We start from the raw sequence: 19,916 nt of genomic DNA, 5'->3' as shown, positions 1-19,916 counted from the left end.
AAAATTTAAATAAATTTTGTTTTATGTGAAATAAAATTATAATATTAAATATAAACACAATGATAAAAATTTTTGTGTTATATATATATATATATATATATATATATATATATATATATATATTTTATTTTGTGAAAAACAAAATTAAAACATTAAATATGAATAGAATAATAAAAGATTTTGTATTATATTAATTTAATTAAAAAAATCATATATATAACATAAAAAGCAAACAAACATATAATAATTTTATTTTGTGCGAAACAAAAATTCATATAATTTTTTATTAACAATTTTTTTATTGAAATATGTCATTTTACTATATTTATAATATATTATTTGGGATAATTATATTATTTTAGTTAATATATATTATTTAAAAAAATATTTAAAATTTATTATTTTGTATTAAGAATATTATTAAAAATATATTGTTAGTTTTTCTTAAAATAATACTTTCTTTTCTTTGGTTCAAATACTATGACAATAAAATTTTTTTACGTAACTGTGTCTACTCAATAAATATTATATTCATTTATTTCTATATAGTATGTAAAATAAATAATTAATGTTTAAAAAAGTTAATAAAAAAAGAAGTATTCTTTTTTTTTTTACCAACTTTTAGGTGAATATAGAGACTATGTCATTTGAATTATAACTCATTGACAAAGAAAGAAATACTCTTAATTATATTTAAATAGAATAATTATTTATTAGACTCATTTTTATACAAATAAAAATTTTTCTTAGTTTTATATCTGTAATATTTTATACCAATTAGCTTCAAAATTTAATTATTTTTTGAATAAATTAATAAAAATAATACAAATAATTGTTTAAATAAAATTATATTTTAATTTTTCATTCTATTACGTACAAGTTGAGGATAATTTGAAATAAAAGATAATGGACTTGTTATAACTGTCATGTATTTTGTGTGCTTTGACTGCGTCATCATTTGAGAATCATGGCGCTTTCATGGAAACCGATTCTTCTACAGAATCAGTTTGGAGTTAGCCAACTAGCAGCAACCACAAACAGCGTCTTCCTTTTCTATGGCGGTAATTTTTTTGGCTTTGAAGGTCCATTTATGATAGAGGTGGAATGGAGTGGGTTCAAGAGCGTCAAAATCTATGGCTAGACAGAACAATAGTAAAAACACCTGCTAGTAAACAAAACAGTGAAAATGCTTGAAGACATCACATCAACAATAATAGAGTAACGGAGGAATTCGATTAAATTTTTTTGAATATTTTTTTGGTGTAAAAATAGTCCTCTATTAAACGAGCGAATTAATTTTTTTTGTTAGTGTCGGTTTGTTTGTTCACCCCATAACAAAATAATAATAATAATAATAATAATAATAATAATAAATTTAATTTACCTGATCACTTTTGATAATAGGTTAACTTTTAAAGAGTACTGCACTCCCTACTTTAGCTGGAGTGCACTAGCTTTCGCCATGGACTTTCTACTTTTGCCATTAATATTGTTTAACAACTCAATCATGTCTTGGTATAAGTGCTTTGCCATTACAAGCCTCTTGTTCGTTAGTTCTCTGATTCTACATCGTGCACTTTTTATCCTCCTCTTGCTGCATATCAAATAAATAAATAAAGAAAGTTCGAAACAAAAACCCGATTTGTAGTAGAGGGAATCCAAGGAGAGGTAGGAGTCGGGAGAGAACGATGATCTTATACAATTAGAGGAGGGTGATATCAAAAAGGGGATCAGCAATTGCATCAATAGTTTGATAGGCAAACTATTCGCTGATAAGACCTTTTCTATGGGGACAATGGAGGGGTCTGGAGTAGTCGAGATTGGACAAAATCAGTACTAGTTTTTCTTTGAGAAGGAATGGGACGCGATGAGAATAGAGAAGGGTACTCCATGACTCTTCAAGGATTATGCCTTACATGTCCAACGGTGGAAAGAGGGAGTGACAATGGAGGAACAACACACTACCACTATTCCGATTTGGATCTAGTTTTGGGGGACCCCTGAATTTTCAAGACATTGGAATTTGGAAGTGGCTAGAAAACTGGGGAATGAAATCGGTAGAGTGGTGGATGTAGGTTTCTTTGATGTTAAGGGTAAAGAAACTAGAATTATTAAGGCAAGGGTGGAGATGGATGCACTCGGTTAGTTAAAGATTCCTTGAAGGTCGCTGACCCCGATAAGAATCCAGTAATGGTAGTTATGAGGTATGAATGATTGGGGACAGTTTGTACCTACTGTATCGGAGTGATGGAAGACATGAACGAAGATCAGCTGCAAGAAGATAAAATAGGTGACCAAATCGGAATAAGGGTGGAACTAAAGGAAAATGACAAGGCAAAAGGAGGGAGAGGGTTCCAAAATTCTCAGCAACCGTTGCCAGACTGTCTCATTGAAGGAATTGCAGGTCTGAAAGGAGAACGTATGGAAAAACAGAAACACTGCGGATCAAAGTGTAAAACAGAACCTGCTACAAATTCATAATGGTCAATATAAAAGAGTGAAACAAATGGCGAGAATGGAGCAGCTGAGTGGACTGAAGAGGATATAGAGATGGAAGTAATACATAGGAGTATGGATGTTGTTCATCCAGAAAATCTAAAGAAGGTGGAGGCTGTCAGCCGTTCAATGGCACCCACAGCACCATGAGAGCTCTTATGTGGAATGGTTGGGGTTTGGGGAGACCCATAGTCCATAACCTCAAAGGGATGTGTCAATTCCATTCTCTGGAGTTGGTTTTTCTCTATGAAACTAAAAACCAATTTCAAAATATTGAGCGTAAATTCAGATCATGTGTTTTTTCCAGTTTCACAATTGTGGACTCAACTGTCTTATCATCAGGAGTTATAACTCTTGCGTGGAGAGACTATGTGGAGGTGACAATCCTTGGCCAAAACTCCTTTTCAATTTTGGCTCTAGTGAAGGATGCAAATAAGTCTAACAACAGGATTGGAGATTATTTAATTAAGGAACGGCTGGATCGATTCATGGCTAGTCAGGCTTGGAAGAATGGTTATGATGCAACAATGGTTAGTCTAACTAGTTTTAGTTATTATAGCAGATAAATCATCAGAAAACAACTGATATTGCACTTCGTGGATTGCTCCTGTGGGCTTCAACGGGGTTCTTGATGCCTCTTGGGACTTACCATTAGAGGATCATGTAAAGCAGAACCTGGATCAAGATTCAAGAAGTAGAATATTCCTCTTCTATCTCCACGTAATTTTTCAGGTTATAAATATTTTCATAACTTCATTCTTCTTGTACAAAACTTAAAGACTAATCATTTTAATTTTAAATCCCTAAACCATTGATTATAATGTTAATTCGTTAGGGATTTAAACAAGTATTGGTATATTATTATTATTATTATTATTATTAGTAGTAGTAGTAGTAGTAGTAGTAGTAGTTAGTAGAGAATATATGATGCTTCTTGAAAAAATTCAATGGCGTAATCATTGAAATCTTGAGCTTTTGGTTGCAACATAATCATTACTTACTATAGCTTTAGTAGTGGAGTGTCCAAACTTAAAACCTTTTTATATTTGATTTATTTTATTGTAGACCCCGACGTTGATTCAATTAAAAGCTAGTATATATATTAAAGAAGTCGCCTTCAGTTTTTTGCTTCGTAGGTTATGTTGGTTAGTGTCTATGAATACAAAATACAAAAACATAGGAAGATTAAATATAAGTGTGCATTTCAGAAAGAATAGCACTAGTCTCTGTGTCTCTTCCCACGCTAATATTTGTTTCAAATGAAGCATTATGTATTCTTAATGAACCCCCTTTTAATTTTCTTTATATATGAATGATGCATTTTAACAGAAGCTGATGTTTTTTTCTGTGATATTTTAAGTACTATGACATACATTGATCTTAGAATGGACTAACCTCCACTCTGCCTAACTTTCTTTCACAAAAAAGATATACCTCTTAGATATTGTTGTTTTCCTTTATATTGTAACATTCAATTTTCAGTTTGTTTCATATTTGGATTGCCTAAATGTTCGGGTTTTCACTTTATCAACTGAGTGACAATATTTTTCATGTAGAGAAATGGTGTAAAGCTTGTGTCCTTGACAGATTGGATCGAGGTTTGTCTAAGCTTGGAATTGGACGAAGTCATGGAGTCATTGGTCCATCCAGGAACAGAAATAAAAGGAATTGTGGAAACTGGAAAGACCAGGAGTAAACAATGTGGAACTCTAGAATTTGGGGGGTTTTCTGTGTTTTTTGTTTTTTTTTTGTTTTTCAGTAAACCTCTAATCTTGTTAATAATAAAAAAACATGGGAGAGAGCATAGTTTCTTATGTCCCGGAAAAGCAATTTCTATTACCATTCAGAAAATGATGGTGATAACTTAGTCTTACGGTAGAAAACTTATAATACGTGATTTTTGGAATGGGAAGAGATGAACTTGTCCAATAAAGGAATGCTGATAAGATTTTTCATTCTGTGTGGAATTCGTGTCTGCTCTTTTGGATTGTGATTGGTAAGGTGCCCCTTGTTCTGGAATGGTGAAATTAAGTAATGAGTTTGTTACTTTTAAATTCTCTTTTTGATCCGGAAAGAGATTGTGGTTTGTTTATTTGTTCTTCTTGATGCTCGCACTTGTTATAATCTGTGTTAGTTGTCAAAATGGGATAACTTGTTTTCGTAATGTTCTCATTCTTTCAACTATATCTGCATGGGTGAATGGTGATAACGAACTGACAATGTTTAGCTTCTTCATATGCCCTTTAATCCTAAGTAAAGATGTTGTGCTGTCATGCTATGCACTAGACCAGCACTGCCATCTATATTGGAATCTTCTGGTGTTCCAAATCTATGGTACAATTCATTTAAGCATGTTGATAATGAACTAAATTAAGAAAGTCCTATATCATTGTAGTAACTGAAGTTTTTTCTCTTTTAGAACAAGTGAACATTTATTCTATTTTCATTCTCACTATATTCACTTATATATAAAGTTGTATGCTAACTTTTTTATGGAGATGCTTCCGGTGGAAATTTTCTAACTAACTTTCATAAGAGAATTGCATAATGCTTCGAACGTTTGTTATATAAAAAGTATACTAACAGAACACCACATCAACATATATCAAACATAAATTCGACTTTATTAAACATAATCAATTAAGGTAACATTATTAAGTTTCAAAATGTCTTTATAAGCCTCATGCAGGATTATACAGTAGCAACGCATATACACCATTATTTTCACCGTTTGTTTTTATTTTTTATTTTTTTTGTTAAACTGATTTATAAATTGGACGATTTAAGAAATAAAATTAAAAATTAAAATTTGAGACTTATTTGGAAGTTGAAACTTCTTTTAATTTGCAAAAAAAAATTATTTTTACTATAGTTGAGTTATTTGATGTTTAAAAATAAGGAAAAAGAGATGATTAACATTAATTATGGTGACACAATTAAATTCTACCAATAACGATTGAACACATTATAGAAGATAATTAATCTTTTATTTATGAGACAGTTGGTTAGAATTCATCTTTTATGTCCTCTTCGAGCCAACTTTCAAACTCTATGCCAACATTATAGGTCAACTAGCATAGCTTCTTTATATTCACTTAGAGTTCGCGAGTTCGAATCTAAGCCCTAACTTTAAAGAAAAAAAACAAAAAAAAAAAGTAATCTCCGCGTGGACTACTGCCTTCGAAATTTGAAGTGCATTATTCCTCGTTCTAATTTCTAAACATGTGTATGTAATACTCCCTTTTTGTAATAACTGATAGAAGAACAAGTGGGAGGGACTCTACTATGTATCAGTTGAATGATTCAAAAGTCTCGGTGGACATGGTGTTGTGATTCTTCTTTCTTTATACTTCCTATTTAATTTTCTAGTTTCTACAACTATTTCCTTCCCTACATTTACACAAAGGTCAAATAGGCCTGCCCCAACCTTTGCTCACATTAAATTATTATATTTATCATTATTGCTTTCTAAATTTACCCATGGAGTGACAAAATAATCATGCTGAAAACTGTAACATTAAACCTAATAACGATAGATTTTGCTAGAGATAAGAGAGCCAAAGTTGAAAAATGGCAGCAAATTAATCAGCCAACAACAACTACTCAGAAGCATAAACTATATACAGAACAATTTCTCAATTCCCTCTTTCTGCAACATAAACTAGTAGAAAAGAAGAAGATGGCATTAGAGAAATCGGTTTAATAATCCAAAACACACACCTGATGGCCTCGTTTAGGAACAAAAATTACAGAGACGTGACTGAAAATAAGACTCCCATAAAATTTATACAAACACAATTCATTTAGTCAATTACTTCTCTCTATCATATCTTCAGAATCGATTCTTCCTATTTGATAGCGGAGATGTTGCATCAGCTATGGCAGAAGAGGTCCTAGGATTATTACACGAAGATCTGAAAGAAGCAGTTCTCATGAACATCAAAACAGAGGCCACAATCTTTTTAACCTTAACGGCAACCTTCTTCATCGCAGGCTTCTTGTTCTTATTATTATTATTACTGTCACCGTTGTCCACAACATGAAAATCATCATCGTTCAAAGAAGATAACTTGTAAGTTGTGAGAAAGATTTGCCTCTGCTTGGCTCTTCTGCGCCTGTAACTAATTGATTTGACCATTTTGTCCCTGCCAAGAAGCTGCCCAAGTGACTCGTATCTGTATTTGCGACTGAAAGAGAGGGTTGAGTTTCGGACAAGGGTGCTCATAGCTGCTACCAAAAAAAAAAAAAAAAATCAGAGAATGAAAATGCTTCTACTGATTAGCGTGATTGCAATGTTTTATTTATATTGTATGTAAGCCCCAGTCAGCGTCTTCATTGGGGTCTTCGGGGAAGACTTGTGTAAAAGTTTGTTGACCGTGAATCTCATTCCAACTTGGCGTGCCAACTTACGTGTTACGTCGCACCCTAAATGGTTAGTGGTATCAGACTATCAGGTCAGATCTTAACAAAGTTTAATTTAAAGGTAAATGACATGCTTCTAATTTTATGTTTTTACGTAAAGTTAATATTTAAGAATTATTTAATAATTTAATAATTTTTAACTATTAATTTTACTAACTATACTTGAATTTTTACCAAATTTAAACCCCATCCACTACTAAAAGACTTCACCTTTGTTTTGTAAGATTTGCTAGTGATGAGTACTTTCGAGAGTATATTTTATCAGTCATCAACTCAACTATGTTATAAACTTATAAAGTGTGTTTGACAGTAAATACAAGCTTAGTGAGGTCAAGATATGTGTAGTTAGTTAAATTAATAGTCATATCCGAATAAATAATAAAAAATCTAATAATAATATTTAAAAAAATAAAAAATAATTTAAATATAAATATATAATTACCATTAATTATTATTAGAATAATCATATAATTTTATATATAATAAATATATAAATATAAATATTATATATATAAAATTATAAATATTAAGTTAAATAAGATAATTTTAAAAGAAAAGGATAAATAGGTCCATGACTTTTTATCCACAGACATTTAACTCTTCGAAGATTTAAAAATACATTTAAATCCCTAACCCTTTTAAAATTTGGACATATCGGTCTCTCATGTTCACTTGAGTCTCTCAAAATCAATAGAAAAATCAAATGTGACTCCCGTTATACTGACCTGGTTGATACGAATACACACGTGAGAGAATTTTTAAAATTGGACAAATTAGACTCGGGGATCGATATGTCCAGATTTTAAAAAGGTCAAGAATTTAAATGTATTTTTAAATTCTCAGAGACTTAAATGTCCGTAAACCAAAAAGTCAGGGATCGATCTCTCCTTTTTTCAAAATATTTTATTAGCAAATATTTTAACATTTTTAAATTTTTTTATTTTAAAAACTTTAAACAACATAAACAAAATCTTATATTTGATTTATCCTTTAAGGTTTAGGCAATTTTATTGTGCATACATGATCACTCTCGTAATTCTAACAAAACAATAATTAAAATTATCTTATCTAACTTAATATTTATATATTTATTATATATAAAATTATATGATTATTCTAATAATAATTAATGGTAATTATATATATTTATATTTATATATTTAAATTATTTTTTATTTTTTTAAATATTATTGTTAGATTTTTTATTATTTATTCGAAAATGACTATTAATTTAACTAACTACACACATCTTAACCACACTAATCTTGTATTATATATTTATATTTATAGTGTAAGTGAAAGGTACCAAAGACTTGGTGAAGTGTGGTTAAGAGAGAGGAAAAAGAGAGAGAAAAACTAGAGAAGAGAGAGTTGAGCATGGAAGATATAGAGAAAATGAGATGTACTCTCCAGTACTCTCTTATTACACTAAAATAAATTATATTTATACACATGTAAATGAAGTTTATGATTAGTGTCTGATTCTAACGGTATAATAGCTTAGCTAACAGATTATATAACTGTTTTGTGTCCTCTCCTGTATTGTGCCTAACACTCCCCTCAAACTGAGGCATAGTTCTGCCGAAGTTTGGGTCTAAAGCTGAGGAATTGAACTTGCGAGACTGATTTGATTAGAACATCTGTAATTTGATCATGGGAAGGAATGTGCACAACATGAATCAGTTGATGTACCACTGTCTGTCTCAAAAAATGAAGGTCAATTTCAAAGTGTTTGGACTTGTGATGGAGGATAGAATTTTTTGTCATCCACACTTGGTTATCACAGTACAAGGTTGGAGCAAGATTTGTTAGGAGGTGCATTTCATATAACAACTTTTGCAACAAAATGATGTCAGTCATAGCATCAGCCAAGGCCCGAAACTCGGCTTCTAAACATGATCGAGAAATTATTGCTTGCTTGTGGCTCGACCAGCATATAAGATTGATTCTAAGAAAGACACAGTATCCTGTGGTCGACCTCAATCATCCAAATTGACAGCCCAATCTGAATTACCAAAGGCAATGATTCTGAATTCAAAACTTTTGTGCATCTAAAGTACCAGCCAGGTAGCACATTATCCTTTTGACGACCTTCCAATGCTGCTTAGAGGGTAAATGCATATATTGTGAGACTTTATTCACTGCATAGGTGATGTCTGGTCGCGTTATTGTGACATACTGGAGGCCGCCTACTACAGATTGGTATAGCGAAGGATTGTCAAACAAAGTGTCCACAGCTGTTGTGAGCTTTAAGCTACTCATCATTAAGGTCAGAGCTGGCTTGGCATCAGAGAACTTTGTCCTCTTCAAAAGATCTTTGATGTACTTGGTCTGTCTTAGTGTCAGGGACTGATCGTTATGTTTTATAGCTTCAATATCTAAGAAAGAACTTATTTCTCCAAGATCCTTCAAAGTGAACACATCATCAAGCTAATTAATCAGCTCATCGATTTCAATAGCATTAGTGCCAATGACCAGTATATCATCAACATAGCTCAGAAGATATATTATAGAATTGGAGCTGTGGTGCAAAAACAATCACGGCTCAAAGAGCACTAAACTTGAGGAACCAAGCACGAAGAGCCTATTTGAGGCAGTATAGAGCCTTTTCAAGCTTGTAAACAAGCCTCGTGCCGAGCGTGTAGCAATCAAGTTGAACCATATGCACTATTTCAAACAAATCTCCATTAAGAAAGGCGTTATTGAAGTCAAATCGACGCACTTTCCAGCCAATGACCATAGCCACAGAAAGCACTGTCTGAACAGTGGATGGCTTGGCAACCGGACTAAAGACTTGATCATAGTCTAGCCCTTCTCGCTAATGAAATCCCTTCGCAACAAGTCTCACTTTGTATTTTTAACCTTTCCATCAGGTTGTCGCTTCATCTGAAATACCCATTTGCATCCTATTGCCACATGCGCCGTTGTAGCTAGGACTAGCTTCCATGTTTTGTTTTTGAGGAGTGTTGCAAATTCCTCATCCATAGCATCCTTCTAGTGTGGTGGGGCGAGCGCTTTAGCCACTACTGTGGGCTCCTATTATGTGAGATCAGGAACTCATTCTTGCAGGAGTGAGGCAAACACTCTTGGTTTGAAGATTCCTGTCTTGCTCCGGGTTGTCATAGGGTGCATATTTCTTGGTGCATCTTCTGCAACAGCCTCAGAGTTATCAGCTAACCCTGTAATACGTCAAAAAAACACAAAAGTAGAGAGAGACAAAATGATATTAGTAGGTAGTGAATAATTATTAACATAATCAATATTGGTAGGATTTGTAGAATTATCTTGGACTGGTGATTGATTTGTGAAGGTCTCTAGAGGCGTGGATGACGCTACGATTAATGGAGTATAGGCTGAAATGTTGTGATTGGAGCTATGGTGATAGTTGTAAGGTTTGGGGGAGGAGAGATAGAGCTGTGTGGAGGTTTGGGATCACTGATTTTAGAGAACATGAATTGGTAAGGAAACTCAGTTTCGTCAAACAACACCATGCCTAGATATGTACAACTTTCCATTTTTATCCAAGCACTTATATTCCTTGTGATGAGCCGAATATCTAAAGAAGATGCACTTTTCAAACCTGAAGCTAAACTTGTGAGGTTGATAGTGTCTTAATTGGGAAAAACAAGCACACCCAAATGTCCTAAGAAACTTGTAATAAGGTTCTTTGTGGTGAAATGACTCAAATGGAGACTTTTGAGAGGTGATTTGAGAAGGCAAGAGGTTGATGAGATGAGATGTTGTCAAGAGGCCTCATCCCAAAACTTGATTGGCATGGCTGCCTGAGCTAGAAGTGCAAGGCTAGTCTTTGTAACATATTTGTGTTTGTGTTTTGTTGTACCGTTCTGCTTGTGTATGTAAGGACAACTTATTCTGTAAGCTATTTCATTTTGAAGAAGAAACTGCATGAATTTTTTGGAGAGACATTCTTTAGCATTATCGATTTTCCATTATTTGCTTGTATTGAGTAATGACTTGATAAACTCGTGCCTTGTTTTGGAGTAAGTAAACACTTGTGAACCTAGTTGCTGCATCAATGAATGAAATATAATATCTAAAGTCTGAGCTACTAATAATAGGAGCTGGTCCTTACACATTCGAATAAACAAAATCCAAAGAGTTATTATAAACTGTACTTGAATCAGAAAATGGAAGGTTATGATACTTCCCGTGACAACAAGCATTACACAATGATTTAATCACCAAACTTGACTGTTTATTAAATTTTCTAGTATTGACATTACATAGTTCCATAACTCTCTTTACAACCTTGGCTTTTGGATGTCCCAACCTTCTGTGACATACATCATACAATTCTGCACAACTACATGTATCAACTGCACTAACTTTAATATCTCTATTATTGCCACTAGAGCTCTATCATTTTGATGTTCAACAACAAAAACAAGAACTTCTACAACCTTATTTATTTCACTTGAGCTACTAGTATCTTAGTTTGTAACATCAGACTCACTATGTTCTACAACTATACTATTCTTTAAACCACGACATTAGAAGTGCTTACAATGCAATTCGAAGCTCTTGAACTTTGTGAGTTTTGAGTAGGCACTTTATCAGGATTAGGTTGTTGCGCATAGTTTGTTGATGCAGCCTTTGCAATGATACCAATGTTATCACACTGATAAAGTCCTCCCCTAAGAGAGTCGTGGTGCAGTGTTTCCATAATATTCAAAAATCATGGTAATTTTTATTAATCATGGTAATCATGTGTTAGACCTTTGACAACCAACATAAAAATTTAGTCAAATCTTTATGACATAGATCAAATAAATTATTGCGCTAAAACTAGGTTGTTGTTAAAGCAACGCGTTGTATGGCTCGTATATAGTGTCAAATGAGCAAAAATTGATGCATTGGTGCCCATGTGTAATGTTAAATGAGAAAGGGTTCAACATTTTCATGAATGGATCAGGGTAAATAAGCTAGTTCACAAAGAAAAAGATAAAGGTAAAGGTCGGAGTAACAGAAGGTTGAGATTTGGTACCTGAAACATAAGCACTCTAACAGAAAAATCCATAATCCATGGAGGTGGTGGATACCATGACAAAGAGAAAACTTAACATCATATGCCTACAAGAAACAAAATGGGTCAGTGTGAAGGCTAGGGAGTTGGATACCTTCAGATTCAAACTTTGGTATACAGAAAAAGTGAAGAATAAGAATGGGGTAGGTATTATCGTGGATAAGCAGTAGAAGAAGGACATAGTGGATGTCAAGAGGGTGGGTGTACGGATATTCTCTATCAAATTCGTGGTAGAATGAGGTATTTTTCATGTGATTAGCGCCTATGCACTGCAAGTGGGTTTGGACGAGCAACACAAGATAAGAGTTTGGGAGGATCTAGAGAGTTTAGTTCAAGACATACCTTCGAGAGATAAGATTTTCTTAGGGAGAAATTTAAATGGCCATGTTGGAAGAAAAGTGATTGGGTATGGAAGTATTCACGGAGGCCAGAGTTTCGGGTGGTCAATACCGAGGGTAAAACTATTTTGGACTTTTCTTCAACCTTTGACCTTTTCATCGCAAATACGTATTTTAAAAAGAGAAACAAATATCTTATAACCTATAGGAGTGGCATGACAAGCTCTAAAATCGACTTTTTCTTGTTGAGGAGAGTCGACCGAAAATTTTGCATTACTTATAAAATTATTCAGGGAGAGAGTTTAACAACAAAACATAGGATGCTCATCATGAATTTTTGTGTTGAGCAAAAGTTGAAGAAAAGATATCAGATGAAGATCTCATGGACGAGGTGGTGGCGGATGAAAGGTGAGGAACAAAGAAGCGTCCTAAGAAGGGTAGAAGAAGAGGCAAAGTGGGAAGAGAATGGAAGCACAGAGAAGATGTGAGGGAGATGACAGAAGTTATTATAAGAACATCAAAAGAAAGTTTTGGTGAATCTAAAGGGACAGGACCAAGAGACAAGGAGTCCTGGTGGTGGAGTGCGAGTGTATAAGAAAAGATAAATGCAAAAAGGGAGTGCTTTAAAGAGTGGTATTTGTGCCTCAATGCAGATAATTAGAAAAAATACAAGGCTGCTAAGAAAGAGATAAAAGTGGCTGTAAGTAAAGTAAGAACAAGAGCATATGAGGGTCTCTACCAGTCTTTAGGTACGAAGGAAGGAGAAAAAAGTATATATAGAATCACAAAGAGCCGTAAAGGAAAAACGAGAGACTTGGATCAGGTTAAGTACATAAAGGATAAATACAGAGAGGTTTTGGCTCAAGATGAGAAAATCAATGAAAGATGAAAGAGCTACTTCTATGAGTTATTTAATAAAGGAAAGAAGACTCTATCGAGCCTTGGTCGGTTTTGCACGAGGGAAGAAGATCAAAACTCCAACTACTATCGAAGAATTCGAGACTTCGAGATAAAATAAGCTCTAAAGCGGATGAAAAATGGCAGAACAGTAGGACCCGATAATGCTCCGATTGAAGTTTGGAAGGGCTTTGGAGAAAAAGGTATCAATTGGTTAACCAAACTTTTATTGAGATCTTAAGGTCAAAGAAGATGCCAAATGAGTGGAAAAAGAACACCTTGGTGCCTATCTACAAGAATAAGGGGGATCTATAGAGTTGTAAAAACTATAGAGAGATCAATCTCATGAGCCATATCGTAAAGTTATGGGAAAGAGTAATAGAACGGAGGCTGAAACAAGAGACATAAGTAACAGAAAACCAATTTGATTTTATACCAGGTAAATCTACCACTGAAACTACATACTTGTTAAGAAAGATGATGGAGAGGTATCATAGTAATAAAAAAGATCTACATATGGTGTTTATTAATTTGGAAAAAGCATACGATAGGGTGTCAAGGGAAGTATAAAATAGTCACACTAAGAAACTAAATTGACCTTTATTCCCATCAATGACATTGCATTCATGCAACAGAAGGCCGGTAGTTTCTGAAAAAAAAAATCAGAATATCTTATAAAATTATTTTTATCACGAAAAGTAAAAAAAAAAAAATACAGTTCCAATATTTGAAATTGCATCTCCAAACTTGACATAATTCTAGCAAAATTGAACCTAAATTGAGAAAATTAAATCTCACTATATGCTCCACTTCAAAGATTTTTAGGTAGATGTAGAAAGTATGGAGGGGATGGAATTTGAACTTGACCTATAAAGCTCTTTAAAAGTAATTGCTCGATAAACAAAAAGAATAAGTTTGAGTATGAATAATTATCAAAAGAATAATAATAGATTGACTACATAAAAAAAATCATAAAAAAATTATAATTTGTACTTTAAAAAAATCAATTTTGATAAAAAACGAAAAATACATTCTTATTCTATAAAGTAATTAAAAAAGAATAACAAATTAAAAAAATTAAACAAAATACTTTGGCTTTCAAACTTAGACTCATGAACCACAAAAAAAAAACACTATATATAACTTTTAGTGACACGAAATTAACTATAGAAATTAATTATTGATATGGATATCAATTTGTCATTAATTGATACACACGTGTATTATTATAGAGTATTTTAACAAAGCTATTTACATTAGTATTATATTTATGACAATTAAAATCATAAATTTATGTTTAATTTTTTATTATTGATACTAATATTAATTTGTCATCGATTATGTTTGATTAAAAATTATATTATAATGATTGATAAATAATATAATTAGAATAATTAAAAATATTAATAATTGATAATTAGCTTAATTATTCATTAAATGCTAATTTCATATATAATTATAAAGATATTTTTCTAAAATAAATTAAGAAGAAAGAAATATGCATACTGGTATTATAATGCGCTATGTTAACATATTAGTGCTAAAATGCTACCCGTTGTAAAATAATATAATGATTATTAAATTATTGATTATTGATAATAATTGAATCACTAAAATACAATAAAAAATTATTATTATTATTATTATTATTATTAAAAATATATTTTTTGTGATAATTACTAAAAGATATAAAATAAAATATTAGAATTATTAAAAAATCTCAATCTAAATCATCAATAAATTTTAATTTATGTATGATGAATTATATAATATTTTTTTAAAAAAAAATAGTTGAAAAAAAAACCGTATGCAAACTGACACTATCAATATGTTTGGTGTCAAAATATAATTATTGAGAATAATAATATAGTGATAATAATTATTGATTATTGAATCACTAAAATATAAAAAAATTATAATAATAAATATTAAAAATATATAAAATAAAATATTAAATATTAATTTGTATATAATTGATTATATAATATTTTTTAAAAAATAATTGAAAAAATGTATATAAATTATTACTAAAGTATGCTATATTAGTATATTTGATGTCAAAATAAAATTATCGTAGAATAATTGTAGAATAATATAAGGATGAGAGTCATGAGACGAGACAAAATAATGGTTAGCTTTGTGTACAAAACCTAATTAAGTGCTGGTGGTGGTTGTGGCTTTTTATGCACGTGCAGTGGCGCAAAGAGTATACTACTGTCACTGCTCCTCAATATATAAAATATAAATATAAATTAGAGTCTAGAAAGTGTTATTCTTTTGCATTTGACTATTTGAGATTATTTTCAAAATCTTAAAAGTAGTATATGAGGGCGTATTACCAAAGGTCAAATAACTTCCTATATAAACAGTATATAGATAGAAATTAATGAAGATTTTTCTAAAAAATCATAAAATTAATATTTAATTAGGGTTTAGGTTCAATCCAATAATTTTTTTAACCCAACAAAAAAATTGGGTTTGGGTATTGGTTAAAATTTTTATACATGGAATTCGGTTTATATATTATTTATTTATAATGAAAAATGAGAAAAACTTACGTATCATACACTCCGATCCTTACATACAAGGGTATCTATGAAGATGAAATATTTATAAGAAAAGCCGACGTCTATTAATTAAAATAATGTAGGGCAAAAGAAGTTTCCGGTTACTAATTATTGACCATATTGACCAGTAGTGAATGATTGAATGCTAAATGCTTATTATAATAATAGACTGAAGGGTAATTTACATTAATTAAGTATTTGTTCATTAATATTACTCGGATATTTTGATTCAAGTTTGTTACATGCATATTCCATTTTAATCTATGTAAATGATATTAAAAAAAGTTTGATTTGTCTTTTTTTACATAAATTGAATAAGTCAAATTCAATTTACAGAAAAGTTTAAAATTTTGCTATTTTACTTTTTTACTAAATCAATGTTCACAAATTCGATTTAAAAAAAAAAGAAAAAGCTTAAAGTAAATCGAATCTGACTAATATATTTTACACATAAGAATCAAACGTTTTTTTATTAAATTATTATAATGATCTCTGAAATTTACGAATTTTATCATTTTAAAATTTGTTATATTGATTTTTGAGATTTAGCTTCAGACATTATCATATTAGTTTTAAATTTATTTTAATATTGAGTTAATAAACAAAATGCTGAGCTAATTTTTTTTATTACGTTTTAACACTTAAACAAAATAAAAATAAGACTATTTTAGAACATAAAAAAAGATAATATAATTTACACATTATATAAATTTTTTTTATTTTGGTCTTATTTAAATACTAAAATAAAATAACATCGTTTAGTTCTATGTTCAGCATTGTGAGTTAGAGTCCATTTTTTTTAAAAAAAATATTTCTTTATGAAAGTGCTGTTTTGTTTCTTTTATTCTCCTTTCTTTGCGTTTTTTTTTTCTATCCATTATTATTAAATAATAATGCCAATTTTAATTTAAAAAATATTAAAACCCAAATTTTTTATCGACTAACCAACAATAAAAGAACGGCTCGACAAGTATTTATAACATGCTATAATATCTTTTATTGAATAATTTTTTTAATTATATGATAAGTGTTTTAAATATTCGTAATATGAGGTGTACCAATTTTATTTAGTAGTTATTAATTTATATTTTTTTAAATATTAGAATATTTATTTTAAATTTATATATTTTGTTTTATTTATTTATTTTATATATTAGATTGAACTTTATGTTAATAAATTTAAAATTTTTATCTTTAATATAAGGTATATAAATACATAAATAAACTATTATAACGAGTAGATAGAGATTAGAAGAGTGAAATTTTTTTTTTAATTTTGTGATAAAATTATAATATAAACAAGTGATATTAAACAAATCTATTTCATGTTAGATAGAAAATTAAATAAAAGATAAAATATTTTTTTAATTTTAATTTTTCTTAAATTATAATGTATATAAGTTAAGTTAAATGAGTCTTTTTTTTGTTGCATCAAAAAATTAAATAAAAAATAGAATATTTTTTTGTATTTATTTTCAATCTTAATTAAAATTAGAACGTAAAGTAATTCTCTTCCATTCAATTTGAATAAAGAAATACATAACCAAATACTAAAATAAAGAGAATGCAATAGTTTTTTTTTATTTGTATACAAGAAGAATAAATATTGAATCGAAAATCTTAAATCTAATATCAAATGATAAATAACAAAGTATAAACAAAAAAGATAAAAAATAAAATTAAATAAAAAAATAAATTAAAATTAAAAATAAAAAATAAAAAATAGATTAAAATTGAATACAAAAAAATACTTATATTTGTCATATCACAAACATTTTTTTTTTGTTTCCCACGGTATCCCCCAACCCGACAGGTTAAGGACTAATTCGCCGCGGTACTGAGCTCCATTTAAGGGTTTGTTGCTGGCCAATGGATTGCTGCATGTACAAGGTGAGATTCAAACCCCTGACACTTGTTTAAGCGGACTAATGAACTAATCACTAGACCAACTCAACTTGATTATATCACAAACATTTAAAACACATATTATTATACGTCATTTTTAAAACACGAGCTATCTTAAGAAAAATATCATTTTGTTGTATATTTATATATTTTTTCAGATATTAAATAATTTAATATTGTTCTCCTTAAATTAGGAAGAATATAATTGACAGCATATATCCTAACGTTTAAAATATTTGTTATATTTATTCTTGCGTTGAATTCATTAGGCGTGTTGGGTTATTTGTTTCTTTACGAGGTCTTATTTGTTTAATCTTCTAGAATGAGAATATTGATGAAGAAATATTCTAAATTTTTTTAAATTTTCGTTGAAAAATAATATTTTCATAAATAATATTTTAGATTTGTATTATATAAAAGAATGAAAGAGAGTGAGAGAGAATGTGGGAGGGAGAATACAGAGAGGCGTAGAACTAGAAATCAAACCAAGGATTCTAGAGTTTGGAATCGAGATGAGTATCGGCGGTTGGAGAATGAGTCTTTCTCAATTTTCTTGGATAATCTCCCAGAAAACATTTCAAAGAGAGAATTGTTCCAGCTGTTCGACGTATAAATGATATATATCTATCACGCAAACAAAAAGGTGATAATATATACATTTTTGCGTTCATACGATATACTACGAAGGGAGGGGCTTTGAAGGCTATAACAGAAATGAACCGAATGAGGTTGAGGCACTACTAGAAAACTAGTTATTATAGACGGATATTTTCGACGGATTTTATCCCACGGAAATATAGAGGGAATTTCAGAGGGATTTTTTGTCAGAAAACAAAAAAAATGGATTAGCATAAATTATAGACGAAAAAGAAAATCCGTCGATAATTCCGTCGGAAAAATTAATTTTTTTTCCATGAGAAATAGTTACAGACGGATTTTCCGTCTGTAATTAAATGGACAAAAAATTACATTTTATTAAGTTATTACAGACGGAAAATCCGTCTGTAATTTAAAAATTTCCGTCAGAAAATATATTGAAATTAGGGTTGTTACTGATAACTCCTCCATTCAATCACGATCCTTCTACTTCTACACACTCATCTCCTCCAAATGCTCCGTCAGCGCCGCCTCTCAGCCTTGCAACGCCGTCGCACCGAACCTCCATTGTACTGAGCTTCTGTTGCACTGAAGCTCTGTTGCACCGAAGCTCTGTTGCATACAGGGACCAGTGCGCACACCTCCTCATCCCTTCAACAAGTGCCGCCATGCCGAGTTCTACCTTCCATGGAAGTGCGAGAACGAGCGTCGCTCCTACGAGAAGTGCCAGTACGAGCTCCTCATGGAGCGCATGTTCAGATGCAGAAGATCAAGGAACGAGCCTCCCTTAATCACTCTCAATCCAAGGGCGCCGCCTTTCCCGTCATCCCTAAAATTGCCAATGCCTGATTCATTTCAGGTTTCTGCTTCTCCCTGATCTAGGATTTTCGGATTCATTCCTCATTCCTAATTGATTAATTACTCTCGTTATCAATATTCTCGCATTCGGATTTATTAGGGTTATGGGATTGTTCACGCTTTTACTTGATTATGAGGTGAGAGATTGATTATCTTCATCATTTTTTAATCTTTTGTTCAAAATTTTGGTAGCTTTCTTACAAGGTGCTAAATTATTTATAGTCCAGTTTTATACTATTTTGCACAGCTTGCTAGTATGTTACTATTGTTTTGTTGCTATTCCCCCCGCCCCTCCTTTTTTTCAATAAGAAATCTAATGACAATAAATGGTTTACAGAAGGTAGAAATTGCTGACTTGCTGGGTAGCTCGTATTGTAGTGTTGTGATTTGTGCAGTGGAGCATATAGGATTTAAGAAGTTATTGAAGGAGAACATGTGAATTGAGTGTGAAGAGTGAAAGAAGTATGGGTAATGTCTGTATGAAAAATGCTAAATTAATGATGATATATCTATATGAAAAATGTTTGAAACGACCATATAGGGATGCCTTTTTGTTTTGGCCATTTAGGGATGTCTTTTATGTTCAATTAATTGGAAGTATTAGAAAGTTGTGGAGATCATAGAACTAAGTTATAATGTTGTGTTGATAGAAACACCTTCATGTGATTTATTTTTATTATTATTGTTTTATGGGGAAAATATTGTTGTGTTGATAGGGATACCTTCATGTGTTCTGTTTTCATTATTACTGTTTTATGGCGATAATATCAGCCGCTTCATTACTGTTGCGTT

General features: G+C 31.0%; 1 protein-coding gene across 1 annotated transcript; it reads right to left on the bottom strand.

Annotated features, from left to right (window-relative positions):
• Positions 1–6,059: 6,059 nt before the first annotated feature.
• Positions 6,060–6,780, bottom strand: LOC130967682 (uncharacterized). The gene has a single exon (XM_057892653.1). The coding sequence runs from the start codon at positions 6,719–6,721 to the stop codon at positions 6,329–6,331; it is 393 nt and encodes a 130-aa protein (XP_057748636.1). The 5' UTR covers positions 6,722–6,780; the 3' UTR covers positions 6,060–6,328.
• Positions 6,781–19,916: the final 13,136 nt, after the last annotated feature.

The sequence above is a fragment of the Arachis stenosperma genome, chromosome 3 (genome assembly GCF_014773155.1).
Source record: "Arachis stenosperma cultivar V10309 chromosome 3, arast.V10309.gnm1.PFL2, whole genome shotgun sequence".
Lineage (NCBI taxonomy): Eukaryota > Viridiplantae > Streptophyta > Magnoliopsida > Fabales > Fabaceae > Arachis > Arachis stenosperma.
This window is presented reverse-complemented; position numbering and strand designations above follow the sequence as displayed.

Bases quoted from the DNA above. Each gene is read 5' to 3' on its own strand.
- LOC130967682 (XM_057892653.1), bottom strand. From the start codon at position 6,721: ATGAGCACCCTTGTCCGAAACTCAACCCTCTCTTTCAGTCGCAAATAC.